General features: G+C 46.9%; 1 protein-coding gene across 2 annotated transcripts in view; it reads right to left on the minus strand.

Annotated features, from left to right (window-relative positions):
- The window catches only part of LOC119405216 (zinc finger protein 768-like), a 29784-nt gene extending 19306 nt beyond the window's left edge, over window positions 1-10478 (minus strand). For both annotated transcript variants that reach the window (XM_049419233.1, XM_049419234.1), the window contains exons 1-3: window positions 10293-10478; window positions 5194-5267; window positions 4248-4383 (exon numbers count right to left, since the gene is read on the minus strand). In XM_049419233.1, the coding sequence (XP_049275190.1) occupies window positions 4248-4383; window positions 5194-5267; window positions 10293-10405 (323 nt within the window). In that variant the 5' untranslated portion in view covers window positions 10406-10478. The remainder of the gene's footprint in view (window positions 1-4247; window positions 4384-5193; window positions 5268-10292) is intronic.
- Window positions 10479-20103: the final 9625 nt, after the last annotated feature.

Genomic DNA, 20103 nt, shown 5'->3' on the forward strand with positions numbered 1-20103 from the left:
AGACAGCCTTTGTGACACCCGACGGTCTATATGAATTTAATGTCATGCCCTTCGGCCTCTGCGATGCGCCTGCCACCCTCGAGCGCATGATGGACTCGGTTTTACGGAGTTTGAAGTGGCAGATCTGTCTCTGCTACCTCGACGATATTGTTGTCTTTGCGCCAGATTTCGCAACACATCTCGAACGCTTGAAACACGTCCTGACGTGTCTGAAGAATGCGCAGCTCCAACTCAATCTCAAGAAGTGCCGCTTCGCTGCACAGGAACTTACGATTCTCGGTCACGTCGTATCAAAGGACGGTATACTTCCAGACCCGGCCAAACCACGTGCTGTCGCCGACTTCCCCAAACCGACGATTGTGAAGCAGTTACGGAGCTTCGTCGGGTTATGCTCCTACTTTCGCCGGTTTTTGCGCAACTTCGCCTCTATTATTGCGCCTCTGACCCAACTTTTAAGCAGCGCCACCGATATTTCGTCATGGTCTTCCGAGTGTGACCATGCATTCTCCACACTCCGTCGTCTCCTCACATCACCACCTATATTACGGCACTACGATCCTACAGCGGTCACTGAGGTTCACACTGACGCCAGCGGTGTCGGCCTCGGTGTGGTTCTCGCACAACGAAAGCATGGGTTCGCCGAGTATGTCGTCGCATACGCCAGCAGAACCCTCACCAAGGCTGAGTCGAACTATAGCGTCACCGAGAAAGAATGCTTGGCGATAGTTTGGGCGCTTGTCAAGTTCCGCCCATACCTTTATGGCCGTACGTTTGATGTCGTTACGGACCACCACGCGTTCTGCTGGTTGTCTTCGCTAAAGGATCCATCAGGTCGTCTTGCCCGTTGGGCTCTTCGGCTTCAAGAATATGACATCCGCGTTATATAGCGTTCCGGCCGCAAGCATGCCGACGCTGATGCACTGTCGCGGTCCCCATTATCCACAGAGTCTTCATCCATTTCCACTATAGACCCCACGTTTTCAGCTCTTGACGTGGACACCGTCTCTTCTGCACAACGCAAAGACCCATGGATAGCTTCGCTTCTTGACGTTTTATGTGAGGCACCCACGCTTCGGACCACTCGAACACTGCGACGCCAGGCACCACACTTTAGCATTCGGGATGGCCTTTTTTACCGGCGTAACTACTCACCCGATGGTAGGAAGTGGCTCCTAGTTATTCCCCGAACGCTGCGCTCTACAATCTGCGCGTCCTTTCATTCCGACCCGCAATGTGCTCACGCCGGCGTCTTCAAGACCTACGAACGTCTACGGAAAAGGTACTACTGGCGCGGAATGTTCAGCTTCGTCCGCCAGTTCGTTCGCGGCTGCCACGAGTGTCAGCGGCGGAAAAAACCACCACATCCTGCAGCAGATTCATCACAGCCACTTCCGTGCCTAGGCCGTCCATTTGACCGCGTTGGAATTGACCTTTATGGACCATTGCCATTGACAATGGCAGGCAACCGATGGGCTATGGTTGCCGTGGACCACCTTACACGGTACGCCGAAACCGCTGCTCTTCCCACAGCGACAGCACAGGACGTCGCATCTTTTATTCTCAATCGATTTGTGCTTCGTCACGGTCCTCCTCGCGAACTCCTGAGTGACCGTGGGCGGGTATTTCTCTCCGATGTAATCCAAGCACTTCTCCACCAGTGCCACATTGTACACCGGACGAGTACAGCCTACCACCCTCAGACAAACGGTTTGACTGAGCGGTTTAATCGGACTCTGGGTGACATGCTTGCAACGCATGTTGCATCTGATCAAACAAACTGGGACCTCGTTTTTCCATTTGCGACATACGCGTATAACACCGCTACGCAAGTCACAACTGGGTTTTCCCCATTCTTCCTTCTTTACGGTCGCCAGCCGTCACACACTATCGACACTTTGCTGCCATACTCACCAGACGCCTCCGAGTGCACACCCGTGTCGGACGCCGCCCGTTACGCTGAAGAGTGCCGCAGACTAGCCAAACAGTTTACTACGGCCGACCAACGGCGCCAGAAAGAGACCCGCGATGACAATCATCCTCCTGCCGCAACGTTCGCTCCTGGAGCACTTGTGTGGCTGCATGTACCGCCGTCCACTCCTGGTTTGTCTCCCAAACTGCTCTCAAATTATCATGGTCCCAACCGCGTGGTCGAGCGTACTTCACCCGTCAACTATGCCATTGAACCTCTTACGCCGCCCAGCGACCGTCGCCGGCGTGGACGTGATATCGTTCACGTAGAACGCCTCAAGCCGTACTTCGACCCGCTTGTTCCCACCTGTTAGATCGCCAAGGTAGCTTCATCTTTCTCGACGGGGGAAATTATAATGAAGAAAGGAAGACATTGAAGACACGGGCTCAGCTATAATCATCGCGAGAGAAAGGCACGAAATCGGCGTTGGAACACCACCATCTTGTTCTACCTGCGTACTTTTCCGAGCTACCACCCGTTCGTTCGGCTCGCCCAATAAACCTCTTTACACTTGGAGGAAAAACGTGGGGCACATCAGTGCACGCGATGTTGCAGTTATACAAAACGCTGTTCCTGGGGTACCTGCGGCATAGCTTTCCGGTTCTGACGAACGCTTGCAAAAGCAGTATATGTACCATCAAAAGCGCCCAAGGCTAGGCACTGAGAGTTTGTCTTGGATTACCACGCTGCACATCAACAGCCGCAACCATCGCAATTGCCAAAGTTCATCCGCCCACAGTGCACATTACATTGGAGGTGCTTAGAGCTCACATTAGGCACCTTGCTAGCGCCCCTGCCCACCCCTTCGCTTCGCTTCCAGAAGATCGATCAAGTGCCTCCTTCTGTAAGAGAATATTGACTTACCGAGAGTGCCTTCCAACAGCCTACATGCCTCCGGACGGATTCTAACGCCCACTTGGTGCTTGGACCCATAGAGTTTCCTACAGTACTTACTAGAGGTGTGTCATAGACACGTTGCAGCTCCCATAGACACGCTAGTGTCTATGGGAGCTGCAACGCATGAAGCTGCAGCCAGCATGGGAATGATGGGTAGTTCACAAATTTGTCTAAACTTCGTTCTTTTGGCTCCGTTTGGCTGCGTGTCGCCTGCATTCGCTTTGTCGCAAAACAAAGTTCAGCAAAAGTCAGCAGTTCCACTTCACCACTTTAACTTTTTTAGGCTCACTAATTCAAATCTGGTCACAAAGTTCGCAACGGTCTGTTCTTTTATCGGAAACGAACGCCAAAACACAGCAATAAACAAAGCGTTTGAAGCCGCAAGCACGAAGACAAGGCAGATTTGTGTGCTACCCATCATTCCCATGGTAGCTGAACGATCGCAGCGCCAGAGTCCCCTCTAGTTAATTTTAGGAAACTATGCTTGGACCGACCAAAACTACGCTTGACAGTGCCGGGGATTCGCAAGAAGGCGGAGCTCTCATCGCCAGCTTTGAAGCAGATGACTCTACTCATGCTGCAAGAAGAATACAATGATCATGTTAAACTTTACACGGATGGCTCGACAACTGTTGGAGGATCTGCAGGAGCTGTGATCTTCCCAGCAAGAGCCGAAAACATCCAGTTTCGATCGTCACGCTAGACAACATCGACAGCCGTGGAGCTCGCGGCACTCCGCAGCGCACTCCGCAGAATTTATGGAGGAGCACCACAAAAATGGAGCATTTTTACTGACTCTAAACCAGCTCTGCAATGTCTTCGAACTGCTCTACGTCGTGGGGCTCAAGACCAATTTGTGCTGGAAATAAGACAACTGCACCATTAACTAATAGACGAAGGACATGCTGTAACTTTTCAGTGGTTACCAGGCCACTGCGGCATCATCGGTAACGAGCATGCCGACGATGCAGCTAAGAATGTTCACGAAAATGGCGTGATGGAACCTATACCACTATCAAGAAGCGACGCAGCAGCAAAGATCAATACGCTTGCGCATGATGTCGCATGGTCTATGTGGAACACGCCCGGTTTTCTCCACACCCGTCTTCACCGCCTGGATCCATGCCTACGACTCACTATTCCATCTGGCCTACCCCGATCCGAGACGACCCTCCTCTGCCGCATGTGGCTTGGGGTGTCTTTTACGAACGCCTTTGCTTGCTGCATCGCAATGACAGACAGTGCTGCATGTGACCATTGCGGTAATGACGAAACCATTGAACATATTTTATGTCAGTGCCCTCAGTACAGCTCTGTTCTGTTCAGCCTCTGCGAGCAGCTAAATTCCTTGGAACTCTTTTTTTGTGAAATTGACGCTCACCTATCGTCGTTTCCTGGCAGATCTGGCGTTTCCTGCTTGACACCATGGCTTGTGCTGGGTATGAAATCAACGACGCTGGCGCTCGACATCGGAGGCTGGAAGGCCATGCTTGCGTTGTCGGTCGTGTCGCTGTGCCCTGAAAGCGAAGGTGCTGACTGACCAAGTAAAGTGACACAAGTTAACGGGGCATGAACATCCGGTGCTAAGGAAAGAGTGGCAAACACGTTTTGCACGGTGTCCCGCAGGAAGTACTTACTTACGCCTCCGGAAGTACCTACTAAAGCGAAAGGCTTAGATATGCCTCATCGAACACGAAAAGTCACCCGCGATGCCAACAAGAGTGCTGTAAAAAATCATCATCGCGTGACTAAATTTGCCGTCACATATTGGCGTCAAAATCGCGTCGCGAACGTTTGGCGACCTGTGAGGGCATGATGACATCACCCTGTAACGCCATCATGTCGTTAGAGATCGCCAAAATTTCCGACATAACCATGACCTCGCGATCACTTCATCATGGCATAATGACATGACGTCACATGATGACGTCATCCCACGACATCGTTACTTGATCAAAGGTGGGCGTATCACAGACGCAGTGCCAAAAAAGTGAGGTACTGAAAGCTTGGAATGCCTCCAATCCCAGAGGCAGCGCTGAAACACGTTTGGTGCAGAAAGCTCTCGGGGGGGGGGGGGGGGGGGAAGGTACCAATTACCAATGCAATCGATAGGCTTAAAATGGTCTTAGGCGAATGCGTGAAAAACCGTGCCACTTTTCTTCTACCTAGTTATGTACTCATATTCATAATGTACAATTTGATATCATGTAAACAACGCACTGGCATGCTCTAAAATGCCCTAGGAAAACATATTCACACAGTCAAGCATTTGCAATGGCAGTTCTGTTCACTTGTTTAACTAAAGCAGTCCAAATAATCTGACGTACCATAGTACCAGGGTGTGCTGAAGGCCAGGCTGTCTTGCAGGGTCCAATCGACATTCCAAGTTCCATCAGAAGTCCTGCCGGCGGAAGATTTATTGGTTATTTTCTTATACATATAGAAAACGTGGGAAGGTAGACAACATTAGAACCTACTATCTCAAGGTGCACCTCCAGCAGTGGGGTAGTTAGGGAAACATTTTTCCGTCGGAATGTTGTAGTATTGGCAGTAACGCTACTTTTACAACAATAAAAACTTGATAAGGTCATGAACGAACGAACGCTAGTCGTATTAGGGTAGCTATTATCGCAGCAGCCGTTGCCTTTGTATCTTACCATGGCTTTCGAATCCTGAACAACGCCACAGATGACACACCACTCGATGAGCGTTAACACTAAACATGTCAACAAGCTGGTGGGATGGAACACTCGCAGGTCCACTCGCAGGAGTGCCTATCACAAAGCGAGCGTTCCCAAGCGCCGCTATCAACCCTTTCATTGCGATATGCTTCCAAAAGACTAATCATGCCACGCACAAAAAAAAAGGCTCGCAAGAATACAGCGAGTACATCTCAAGGTGGCAGACTCTCCCCCATATACTGAATTGACGAACCCGGGAAGTCCACGAGAATTCAACCGATAGTGATTGCGTCAACGCGTGATCATCGAAAGAATGGTAAATAGCACTTTGCAATAAATGAATTTTCATCGCGAAGCGCCTGCTACGATTCAGCATCACAATCGTTGAAATTGTATTGCGATAGCAATTATATGGGTTCTCGAGGCGCATTTTTGCCATCGCTGTCATGTTCTCCCTAAAGTCCGGATCGATAAGATCGGCCCGCGCGTCGTATGTTCCCTAGGCGCGGAAAAGCTTGAGAAGGCTGCAGATGTACGCGGCTCAATCAGAGATGAAACGCGCCGGCCGGCTCCGTCGGGCGAAGGAGCAGGAAAGGGTGGCGGTGGGGGGAGGCATCGCTCGTGCACCAACTGCGAACTCTGATGAAAAGGGCGTGGTCACGTGCGTTACTCTACGGATTAATAGACGGCTTATACCTTTGTGCGTGTTATGCTCTCACCTCCTACATTGCGCTGAAGCGACATACAGCATGAAAACGACTTCGCTGACTGGAGCAGACGAATTCCCTTGCGCCAGCGTTTTGTATAGTTGCGCCAGATGGGATCCTAAATGAGTTGGCTTCTCGCCTTACTTCGTGTAACATTCCAACGTGTTGCCATCGCATTTGCAGCATCGCCCTTATGGTGAAACTGCGACGTTTTTAAAGACGACAGTCTTTCTTGGGACACTTGAATGCAGAGTTTTTGGTCTGTATGTCTGTCTGTCATACGATTCGGCCACCCGACCAAAGTTTATGCACTTGCTGAACGCCCAGTCATCTTGAACTGGTAGTTGCGTTCAAACTTGTGGACATTGTCGATCAAAAAGCAAATATTACGCATATCTGAGACGCAGCATCAATACGTAGATATTAGGTGGTGTGTTCCTTTACTAGAAAATGCATAGATACGTAATTCTGAAGGCCGTAGTGTTTCTTAGGCTGCGCTGAAAATGCGACGCTATGCACGAAAAAGCCCTCTGCCGACGATATGTTGCTGCCGCTTGGCAGTGACCCTGGGAACAGCATCACGGGTGGCTGCGGATGAGACCAGGGTTCATGTAGTACGGCCGGCAGAAGACTATCGTCTTTCAACAACATTTGCTGCGAAGCACGCACATACGCTGCCAATTTTTAAAGAAGTAAACTTGCACAACATGTCATAACGGAAGGCTGGCTTGAGGAGCGGTTAAAGCTGGGGATAAACTGAATACGGAGCTAAGTGTCAGGAATTGTCTAACATTAAGGAATGCTAAGCCTACTACCCTGTGCTACAGGAGCGCTATAACACTTTGTGAACACACAATGGCACCAAAGATGATCTCTACACATTATTATCAAACAGCAGATTCATGCGTAGTCTTGTAGGGAGATTTAAATGTGGCATTAGAGATGTGTCCCTTCCCTTACAGTAACCATCGATGAACTTCGTGTTAGCCTCCGCTCATGTTATGCTGTCAGCATAGCTTAGACAGCGTTAGCTATCGGGCCAGTGTACACACATGTAGAGCATGCTAACTTTAAAGCAAACATTAAGGCATGCGTCGACGAGGCGTCATAACAGAAATGACACAATACCCTTTTTCAACTTTTAGGCAATATTGTGCAACAGCGACCTTATGGGTTGCAATAGTTACACTTCACGGAAAGACGCTGTGTAGGATTGCTTAAATATACAAAGAAAGAAAAGGTTCAGAAGATGGTTTGTGGGTGTTCTGACAAGCGCCAGCTTAGTCACAGCTGAGCTTAAATTAAGCCCTTGAAGAAGGAATTCGGTGCACCATTGTTGAACAAGCAGGGTCGCAGGCACTGCTTTGGAATTGGCGCAGCACCAAATAGAAAACGCGTGAAGCATCATTTGGAAAATTACCACTACGCTGTTTAACAGGTGTGCGAACAAGTACGATAACGAGATAGAATGAAAACACGGAATGAAATTGCGGTTTTTCTTTCTGTGTGATAGGATAAGACCTGTTGAAGGTCTGGTAACATCTGTCGATTTCGCTCAACACGGAATGAAATTGCGGTTTTACTTACTGTGTGATAGCTGAAGACCTGTAGAAGGTCTAATAACATCTGTCGGTTTCGCTGAAATGATGGGCCCACAAAAACAATTTCAATTTAGTATAAGAGCTATAGACTATTTTACTGATGGGCTTCGGTGCTGCCACATTAGACTGTTAACTTTATTGCTTCGTATGTTCAGCAAAATAAAGGAACAGTGCCACAGTTGGCGTATGCACGTGATAGCGGTTGGGTTGGCGCATTCGACGTTTCCTACCTTATCAATTCGCGTCGCGAAATAAAAGTAACAAAACATTCGTTTAACAGCCCAAGGTGGCGACGCCCTCATGTCTTACGTAAAATAGTCTATAAATAGCCATTACCCGCCATATTGCAAGGATAACTCCAGAAACCCTCCACTGGCGACAGGCGGCACCCACACTCAGGCGCCAGCGTCGTGTGGGAACAACTCCTAAGGCTAGCGGTGGACATCGTTGCGAACACTGCACTACCTTATGCCAAATACCCAAATTTCAAGAGCGCCATCTGCGCGCCAGATGTGTTCTGCACACTCGGTTTTTTTTGCTATTGCCATTTTTTTTGTTCTGACGTTTGGGCTGGAGCACATTTAATGAAAGGCTGTGTTGTCACCTTTGAAGAAACGTCGCACCAGAACCCTTTTAAGCAGATCAACGCGCATGGACGGCGGTTAAAGAAATGAAGATGGATGCGGGATACTATCGAGTAAAGATGTTTTCCAGGAAATGATAAGTTTTGCATCACTCGCGCTCAGATTATTACGAGGGTTTTCTCCCGAGTGCGATAAATTTTAAGCGCTCAAGCGAGAGCAGCAGGTTTCCCTTTAGCGTGTCCTAGTCACGCGTGACATTGGGCACAATCACTATTTAATATTTCGTTATTTTTTGTACACACATTAGGTAGTTGAGCCTATACTTCAAAACGTGTGTTAATTAAATGATGCGAGTGTTGGTTGGCTGGTACTGCAGCTTCAAAACGAGGGCTTAATAAACGCAGCGCGTCGCCATTTGCCCAGACCGAATAACTTTGAAGAAACAGATCACGATGAAAATGACAAATCAGCATTTTCTCAAGTTTCGACGTAAGTAAAGAACGCCTAAATTGAGCACATGTATTGCTACCATGTTTTTACCGCGACACCGAACGGAAGCGCGAATTGGGGTTTGAAGTGTGCGGTGGTCTGGGCACTGCACGTGGAATACTGGAGCAATGATATCCCATGCCAGCATTCCCAGTGGTATAATACGTGAAAGCGCACTGAGCATAACGTCTATGGTCATGCATTAATGCCATGAAGGATATGCATCATCAATTACTAGCGCTGAATGTGTCGGCGCTTGTCTTTTTCGTTCTATCATTTTGATCTGCTTATTACGCTATTGTGAGAGCATAATCACTACTTTCCCACACCTTTTCTTTTTGAAAATCAATTGCCTGCATTTCATGTCATGCGAAAAGCCGTAGTGGGGGACACGGGCTAAATTTTCACCACCAGGTGTTGTTCTTTACAGTGCACTTGAACGTGAATGCAAGGCTGTTAAGCGGTTCGTCCCCGGTAGAACTGCAAGCGCCGCTACCAGGAATCGAAGCCGCATCATCGAGCTTACAACAGCGCCACGCATTATCGGGCAAGATACCACGGCGGTACCGCTGTGTTCCTGCAGCTCGAACACTTTTCTACAAAAAATAATATTTTCCTTATCAACCAAACAAAGTTCACGACAGTTGCAGAGGGGTCTTTTTCATATCACTTCTTGAATATGTTGTCCGTAGCGCTGGTAAAAGACGTGACGCAAGGTCGGTGTCGCGAATGCCCTTGCTTGTCTTCTTTTATCCTGTCTTTTAAATGGCCCTAAGGAAAACGTATTCAAGGCCAACAAAGGGACACCCAATTTTAGGAAAACTTCATTAAATTTAAACATTTGAGCTAATTACCTTGGTTTCCTTATCATGTGCGCCAGTAGCACGAAATTAAGTTCCGCAGCAGCACATGAGATTATTCGTGCTGCAATATCTCGGCTGCGTAGAAATGAGCAGAAGGGCTCAGTGGCCACGAAGTGGCTTACAACACGCTCGCTTTACCGTGCCAGGTAATTTGAATATGCCGTACTCAGTACGCAAGGTAAATACTAATTGTTTAGGTTTCATACGATAAAATCACCGCATGATTATGCGGCACACCAGGTTGGGGAGGGGGGGGGGGGTTCACCGGATTACTTTAGACCACATGAAGTTCTTTAACATGCACGTAAATCTAAACAGACGGGTGTTCCTTGCATTTCGTCCTCATCGAAATCCGGACGCCTGGGCCGGGAATCGAACCCGGGCCCTCGACCTTAGCAGTGCGAAACCCTGTGTGCTAAGCTAACACGGCGGGTCAGTACCTAAGGTCGTGGATACGGGTAGCGTTATTCAAGGAAGTTCTTGGCGTAAAGAAAGCCTCACCGATAAAGGTCCAACGGAAAAGGCGAATCCTCATCCGAACTTTCAATGGCTGGGGATGTGTCGATGCTGCTGAGCGCAGGAGGCGTGTTTAGACCGTTTCTGTCCTCAGCCATGTCTCACAATGCGTTTGAAGAGCACTGTCGTGTATTCGCAGCTGCGCGGTGTCGACTCTCAGCGCATGCGCATTCAATGCCAAAAAAAAAAAGAAAAAAGGAAGGAAGCTAACAAAGCATCCGCACTTCGAGTTCAGACAGTATTTCTTTCTGAACGAAAAAAAAAAGAGAGATAGACCATAGGGTGCACCACTCTTGGGCACAAAAACGAACGCCTATACTTTCCTTGTATACTCGTGTATTGGCGCCACGGTCACCCTAGCAGGCGCTACATATGCACCGAATTATTGTAGTCTATTTATTTATTTATTTTGCATTCGGATTCTCATGATTAAAGCGAGACAGTACGTTTCTAGGGTACTTAAAGTTGGGGTTATTAGTCGTCGTCGTCATCAGCCTGTCTACGCCCACTGGAGGGCAAAGACCTCTCCCATGTTCCGCCAATCAACCCGGTCCTGTGCTTTCTGCTGCCACGTTATACCTGCAAACTTCTTAATCTCATCTACCCACCTAATTTTCTGTCTCCCCCTCACGCGTTTGCCATCTCTTGGAATCCAGTCAGTTACCCTTAATGACCACCGGTCGTTAAGATAACCGGGCTTATTGGTACGATAACACAATTCAACTGTTTTTAGCGCGAAAGGATGCAGACAAAGGCGTAAAGTCACATGGTCCTTTATGCATTCACCTTTGAACACTCAAAGACGAAAGTAGGGTGTACTAGAACAGGGGTTGTGATCGAAACGACCGCATCACCAATGCACAGAAAGCGAAACCAAAAGAGAGTAAAGCCGCTTATGGCGCTGTGATCGGTAGCCTGCAATGTGTGGTCTTTAAAGAGCGGCGCGCGGCTCTACCAAAGTGTTGCATTTCTAAAATGCCCGCTAGGTAAAATGCGCGCCGATGGTGCGGGGTTTTAGTTTTTAGTGTCACTTGTTACAGCTGTATTGGTTTTCAATATTTTTTTTTGTTTCTTGAAACTAGATTCAGTTGCTACGCGTTGTCAAAAAAAAAAAAAATAACGCGAAACGTGAAGTAAAAAAAATTCGGCAGATCCCACTCATTGTGGGAATCGATGTAATGCGAAGCAGCCAGCAAAGAGCTGCATACATCGCCTTGTTTGTCTTTGAGCCAAATGAAATCATTCATGCCATGGCATCTAGTCCACCATATATCGCATGTTTGCCATGCACGCATGCATGCACAATCTACTGTACACCACGCCAATGAAACATATTCTGGTATATACAATGCATGACCTGTCGTTTATGTTCGTCACGCACTCGTGTCATGCCATACCAATTTTGGTATATATCCAGTTAACAAAACGGCCGGAAGCGCACCATGACAGTGGCATGTAAAGCATACCGTACATGACATGCACAGCATGAATCGCATATTAAGACCTCTCATTTATGTTCGTCATACAGTCACATCGCGCCATACCAGTTTTGGTGTATATCAAACGAGCGAAATGGCCGCGAGTGCACCATGAGTATGGCATTTAAATCATGCCATACATGGCATGCATGTCATGGTGTTTAAATGCGAAGCATTTCTTAGCGAACTTCTGCGACTTTGAGCGTATCTATCTATCTAGCCGCCTACGACTTTGTGCTCTCCTGGCCGTTTCGTTAATCGGATGTACACCAAAATTGGTGTATCATAACATGGCCTGATTGCGAACATAAATGACAGGTCAAAATTGGTACGGCGTGACAAGATTTCATGACGAACATCATGACAAGTCCTAACATGCAAATCATGACGCGCATGTCATGTGCAGCATGATTTACATGACATGGTCTCGGGGCGCTCGCGGCCGTTTAAATGAAGGGCTATATACGAAAACTGGTATGACGAGACATTTCTGTATGACTAACATAACTGACACGTGGTAACATGAAAATCATGATATGCATGTCATGTACGACATCATTTACATGCCACGCTCATGGCGCACTCGCGGTCGTTTCGCTAGATTGATATACACCAAAATTGGTATTGTGCGATGTGACTATATGAAGAACATAAATAACAGGTGGTAGCATGAAAACCATTACATCTCGATGGCCACAGCCTTGTGATCGTGTCTGCTCATCAGCTTCCATTTCTAGTTCGCCATCTTTGACCGTCACCAACTTACCGGTTCAACGGCGCGAGGCTCCTTGGTCGCTTCCCTGCTTGAAGTTTTCTCTCCCCTTCCCTAAAATCCGTCTCACGCACCATTTGTCATCAAGTTCAACACATTGCCGTTCGGGAAGGCTTGCTGCATCGTCGCAATCAGCTCATTGACGGTCGCAGGGGCCTGCACGTGATTCTCCGTCGTCCGCGTAGGGACATTTGCAGCGCTTTCCAAGATGTCCGAAATGGAGTCACACTGGCACAATAAAGACCTACTCTCGTCTTCGGCTGAGGCACTACTGGCGAGGCATGTGCCGATACGTTCGCCGGTATCTTCAGTCATTCCCTGCGTGTCAACACCACAACATACCTCCTTAAAGTGCCGCTGGTCTCCTACAGCCATTGCCATGTTCTTTCCAACCATTTGACTGCGTTGGAATCGTTCTTTTCGGTCCACTTCCGAGCGCTAACGACGGCAACCGCGTGGAACATGAGGCCCGTTTGATTCGCCTGCGACAATCGGAGCCGGTTCACGCCTGTGCACGAGAAGTCCAGAAAATGTGCAGCGCCAGTTCATTGGCGCAAGCACAGTGCGACACTAAAAATGAATGATGAGGTGCCGACATGGCGCAGGCCTTATTTTTTTTTTTTTTCGCGTAATTTACGCCATCCACCTAGCATTGACAGGTGGCAAGCCACACATCTGGACAGTTTATGAGGCGCAAACGCTTTGGCAAAGCACACCACCTAAGCAGACGTGGGTACGGTGCCTGCGCCTGAATGCTGCGTCATCTGCTCGGCTGCTATTGCGCACGCGCACGACTGCACCAAGCCGCCACCGTCAGCATATGGGGGTGCATGAAAATCGCGAACCAGTGGTGCACCTCTCCTGCAACTTTTGAAACGAATGACGTGGTTCAGAGGTCGTCACGGCTGCAAGCCCTGAAGCGAATGGCAATGGGCAGAAATAACTTAATATTTCTGTTATGAAATATCTTCGTTTGCTGATATGTATGCAAAAATATTTTGCATTGTCCTATATACTTGAATTCATAATGAATCTAAACAAACGTCGCGATGGCACAAACAATCGGAAGGAAGACAAAACACAAACACACTCTCCGTGACAGCCATAGAACTTTATTTAATCTTTTGTTTATTTGGAGTACCTTGAGGGTAAATATATATTTTAGGGGCAGGCGGCATGCATTGCAAAGGCGAACGAAAACAAAAAATACCATATACAAAAAATGTATACATTTAAAATACACACAGTGATTATACATTACACGTAGAGTGCAGACAAGCAAATAATAGTGCAGTATCCTTACAACAGCTTAGAGCATTTTTAAAAGTACTGGCATTAGATATGTCTCTTACGGAGTTCGGTAAAGGATTCCTGTCCTTTGCGGTTCTGGGACGAAATTATAGTGTGCCTGCAGCAGTTGAAAACATGGAATGGTATGCTTATGAATGTGATGAAGCCGGTGTGAGTGAAATGGCGCTCGAAGTAACAAGGAACGAAAAGCGGGGTTGTGATAACGCAGTTTGTGAAAAAGATGCACGACTGCCTTTTATGGCTGTTAGAGAAGGAAGCTTAAAAGTAGCCTTCATTTTCCGTGACACTCGTGTTGCGACTATGTTTTTGCTGAAATGAAATGAGCAGAGCGATTTTGTACTGCCTCAATGATTTGTATTTGTGTAGTGTAATGTGGACCAGCACAGGGCTGGTGTATGTGATAACCACACACCCAGGCGAGGCAGTAATGTTGACTTGTGCCGCATTTCAACAACACACGATGTTTGAGCTTAGGCATACATGAGAGAGGTAGGTAAAAAATGAATTCTGACCACACATGTACACTGAATCGCTATAGAATTCAAATCAGCCATCCAAATTGCACATCAAAAGTAAGTGATCTGCGTGCACATCGTTTCCGATCCTCATTTTTCCACTTTCCGGTTACAAATATTTTGGTACAGCTACGTCTACAAGTAACATTGGTAGCTGCACGAAGAGGACACACACAAAGGAATCACCAGTATTCTTCTGCGCTGGACCATTGCAAATAGTTCTGACTATGACGTCAAAGAAGGCCATACAACGTTGCTTAATACGTGCATTTTAGTCCGATGTTTTTCATTAGGAATAAAACACTCTTCTCACACGGGTGGTTTTAATATATTTTTGTTATCTTAAGGAAACAGCAGTATTGTTCCACACTGCTTTTCTCTAACACCTGGAAGTAAACGTTGACATGTAGGACGGAGTTATACCCAAAAATTTACATCTACGACAGCCCACGTGTGCTGTCATGAGGTATCACGTCGGGTAAATTTCTGAAAGCATCGCCTAATCAATAGCACGTAAGAATTCAGTACTCGTGTTCATCGATGTTTTCGTATTAACACTTTCGCTCTATGTGAATAATTGATTGCACATTTTGACAGGGAAGGGATACACGGCCACGCGAATGGGGAAGTGCCCACGTGTTCTTGTCCTTAGGTAGGAGCATAGGTCGTTAAAAAAGTGGACGTCATTCAGACTCACTCATGTTATATTGCTACGAAGCGCTACCGAAGATGAAGAGGGAGACGTGATGAAAGAGGACGACGTTCCCTGATTCCGCGCGGACTTTGGGCCCCATCTTGTATGCCTGGCTTTTTCCTCTGTATATACCTTGTAAATAGAACCTTCAACGCCTTCTTCTCCCCGTAACAATATATTTTGCGGTTAGGACTCACCCGGACACATACTCACCGAAGTTTTCCTCAACCGGACTCACTAGAACTCTAGCTAAATGATAATTTGCCCACCCGGACACACCCAGACTAAGACTCGCGGCTCGATTTGAGTCTAATTGAGTCGTCTCATGAGTGAGTTTGCCGAATATGGCCATGAGATCAGTTAAATTTCTAAAAACATCGGCTTGTCAATAGAACGTAAAAATTAAGCACTCACGATGCTTGCGTAATAAAATATATACATTTCTTTTTGCACGTTAATTATTGCACATTTCGCCAGTAAAGGAAGACACAGCCATGCGACTGTGGAGGTGCCCATTGATACATCGCTGCTATAAGTGATTTTGTTCCTGTTTTTGGCAGGCTCACGTTTTTTTTGTTTCTGTGCACGCGTTGGTGCTTTTTGAGAGCTGCTAATGTCTTGGATGAATGACGACACATTTTGCATTTATACGGCCTCTCGTCCGCATGCATGCGCTCATGTACACGAAGATTTGCCGGCTGTGCGAAGGATTTAGGGCATGTCCGCGCACTTGAAGGGCTTCTCGCCTGTATGCCTGCGGAGATGTACCACCATCTGACACTTCTGTGCAAATGATTTAGCACACATGTGGCAATGGAAGGGCTTCTCGCCTGTATGCGTGCGAAGATGTACCCCGAGATTACCCTTCTGTGAAAATGATTTAGCGCATGTGTCGCAGCGATAGGGCTTGTCGCCTGCATGCGTACGGCGATGTGCCAGGAGACTACTCTTCGTTTTAAATGACTGGCCGCATATCTCGCATTTGTGGCGTCGCTTCCCTGATCGTTTCTTGCCGTGGTTGACGTTGCCGTTGACGCCGCTGATATCTTTACGCTTCTTCCTCTCTGTAGTGCCAGTAGAATCCCTGCGAGTGACCAGACAACGGAATTTGACGCCGTGTACATAGTGCTTTGTGGAAGGAAAGGAGCATGTTTTTCTCGATAGACAGTTTGGCGAACAGATTTTAGCTTTTATAGGAGCCCGATTTGCCTAATATTACTCCTAAACTTCGGTAATTTCTATTTATCCCGCATTTGCCTTGTTCAACAGCACTTGAAGACTGATGCTTAATTTCAGGGGACGTCAACGTTGAGAAAAAAAAGCAGCGCTCCACCTGATCACACGTATACAAAACTTTTCATTCTTGATTCAATGAGTAATGCCTACTAGTTCTCTAGTAGACACTGGGGAAACACGGTAAATACAGTTTCGTGGTAAAACCTGAAAGAGAATTCTCGTACGTGCTAAACGCGATACTTAGACACCTTGAGGATAAAAACTCGAAGTGCGCTGTCGGACGTGAAACTATAAGCACAAGCACCCAAAAAGAAGGCATGTTGCACAGCGCGTCATGGCGCGGCTTGCATAGGGCTTTGTTTTCTAATAGCTTCTAACCGACATTAGCATGGCTAATTTTTTATGGTAGCTCACCTCAGCTGAGCACATCCAGACAAAAACAGCAGCATAATGTAGTCCTGCACGTTCCGCGCAATAAAACGTTTCATAATCGAAACACTAACTACGCATGGACGGGAATCTTTCTCCATCTGTCTTAGAAAAGACATGCAAACGTGCACGGCCGTTCACTCTGCTGTAACAAAGGCAACAGAAATGTGTACATTTCCTTCGTTGACTGCGGCTAGTTTCTGCAGTACAAAACTAATTATATTCCGAAGCTACTCCTGCTCTGTTGATTCGCGGTACATTTGTAAGATTATAGTTATTTCTTTTACCTCTAAAACACTACATACGAAATCTCATGCGGTGCATCAATGTACGACTTCTTTAGTAAACTTAGCGAAATTTACTACAACTGGAACACAATACATACCAAAATATATAAATTAGTAATATATATTAAAAAACATGGTTGATCCCTCCGTCATAGGAATCGGTATAACACAAAAGTAAAATGCGTCATCGCGAAACTAGTTGAATTTTTACTGTACATTGATATCAGAGAGCTTTCACATTATCTCTTGGTCTTTGGCAGCTATAGCACCGTTTAACGTGGATGCACCCACGTTGGCGCTTGATGGCACATCTCCGTCCCGACGACTAACGTCCATGAACAAACCCATATGTAGCTGTAGTAGATAACGGTGAGAGCGTAATCAGAGAAAGAGGTGTGACAGCCAGAAGAGCGTCGCTGATTGAACGCCGAACTTGTGCTAATGTCGCCACACCACCGCATGTTAAAGAGTAATTGAACACCACGGCCGGACTAGAGGGAAACGCAACGCGCGTCGTGTCTACCCTCAGCCCGGCCGCGATTTTTCTCGGGGCGAATGCAGTGTTACCACCAGTGAGGCAGGCGCGCGTCGCAGAGCTACAATAATATAGATGGATGCTATGACCGAGGCCGATGCTTGGGTAAGGTTGCCACCCCGTGGTGTGTCAAGGCGTTGACAAAAGTGCACTTCTCTTATTGGAAACGCGCCGAATGGGACGGACACGTAGCAACGACCCGCTGCAGGAGCTAATCGAGAAGGCCACGGTCTTGATGCATTACTTCCCCGCTCCCAGACGGCGACACCATCCCGCCGACTAAAGTGTGAGATATACAAGGTGCGTTTGTAAAGCCGCCGGAGTGTGACCGTGGCGCAGTGGACATCTGTTCCCGTGGAGCGCGAGGTCGTGGTTTGACTCCCGTTGATGGAACTTTCTTCCAAGTTTCTATCTGCCATCTGATAGTGTAGATTTTTGCGACGTCATTGCCTTGACGGAAATACGTCACTGAAGTCTGGGTGGACTCCGGCGTAAAACACTTTCGTGTTAAAAATAAAAGTGATTTCAGTATAGTGCCTCCCCAATATAGTAAGTAAGAAATGCAGCTCCAGTACGGTAAAACCTGAGGCAGTGCGTCGGGTACACCGCGATTCCCGTTGCGCAGTTATTATTTTGTTGCTATCTTTATCGGTGCTATCATTGTTGTCAATGCAATGTGGGTGAAGTCATTGCAATGTGGGTCATTGCAACGGTGTCGTGAAGTGTTTACGTTACGTGCTGTGCGGTAATACGTAATGGCGATTAAATGCTGTTTTACAAGGGTTGTGTTGTTGCGCACGTGAAATGCGATTGCGTTGCTGTAGCGCATTTGACGTTGCCCGGCAGCTACTTTCTCGCGCACCATGGTTAGTTTATTCTGGCGCTGTAGACGTTTGACTAACTCTTGCTTCACTTTGAGTATAGAATAAGCGTGTCTGCGCTGACGAGCCGCAGCGCTCTGAGCTTTAAAGGGGTACTGACACGAACATTTTCAGTGTTTTTTTTTTTTTTTTTGCGTCAAAGGAAAGGTCACGCCCTGAAGAGCCTAGAAAAGGTAGTGCTAAGCGTAAGTGCACCCTGGAAAAGTAATTCCGGTATGTTTCTAAAGGCTGGTTTCGGTTCCTACTTTACTCAGACGTCACAACACGGTATGAGCTTCACGTCACGTGCTCGCACAATATACAGTAAAACCTCAGTGATACGATCACAGCTCGTACGAATTTCGGGGTGATACGAATTTTTCTGTGGTTCCGGCCAAGACCCATTAGCCTGCAATGTATTGGAGTACGGTTGTTGTGAACCGATTGCACCCCGCGACGTTTGATACGAACGTACTCTATCGCACACCTACGAAAAGGTGCAGCCCGCGCTGTCGCGGAAGACGCGGCAGTGACGCGCGGGCGCGAGCATGCGCGACCATCAACGGTGCGGCGTTGCCTCCGAGATAGTGTGCGCGAATATTGGAGGCCTTTAGGCGCCTTCGCGTTTAGCTTACAGATGACGTTGACGGCGCGCTTTTTTTTTTAATGCGAAGCATTTCTTAGCGAACTTCTGCGACTTTGAGCGTATCTATCTATCTATCTATCTATCTATCTATCTATCTATCTATCTATCTATCTATCTATCTATCTATCTATCTATCTATCTATCTATCTATCTATCTATCTATCTATCTATCTATCTATCTATCTATCTATCTATCTATCTATCTATCTATCTATCTATCTATCTATCTATCTATCTATCTATCTATCTATCTATCTATCTATCTATCTATCTATCTATCTATCTATCTATCTATCTATCTATCTATCTATCTATCTATCTATCTATCTATCTATCTATCTATCTATCTATCTATCTATCTATCTATCTATCTATCTATCTATCTATCTATCTATCTATCTATCTATCTATCTATCTATCTATCTATCTATCTATCTAGCCGCCTACGACTTTGTGCTCTCCTGGCCGTTTCGTCAATCGGATGTATACCAAAATTGGTGTGTCATAACATGGCCTTATTACGAACATATATGACAGGTCATATCATGAAAATCATGACACGCATGTCATCAACAGCATGATTTACATTCCACGGCCTTTGGGCTCCCTGGCCGTTCCGTTAATCGGATGTACACCAAATTGGTGTGTCATAACATGGCCTTATCACGAACATAAATGACAGGTCATATCATGAAAATCATGACACGCATGTCATGAACAGCATCATTTACATTCCACGGCCTTTGGGCTCTTGCGGCCTTTCCGTTAATTTCATATATACCAAAATTGGTACGGCGTGACAAGAATTCCTGACGAACATAATGACTGGTCCTAACATGCAAATCATGACGCGCATGTCATGTGCAGCATGATTTACATGACCTGGTCTCGGGGCGCTCGCGGCCGTTAAATGAAGGGATACATACAAAAACTGGTATGACGAGAACTTTCTGTATGACGAACATAACTGACACGTGGTAACATGAAAATCCTGATTTGCATGTCATGTGTGACATGATTTACATGCCACGCT

Source organism: Rhipicephalus sanguineus, chromosome 9 (assembly GCF_013339695.2).
Source record: "Rhipicephalus sanguineus isolate Rsan-2018 chromosome 9, BIME_Rsan_1.4, whole genome shotgun sequence".
NCBI classification, from domain to species: domain Eukaryota; kingdom Metazoa; phylum Arthropoda; class Arachnida; order Ixodida; family Ixodidae; genus Rhipicephalus; species Rhipicephalus sanguineus.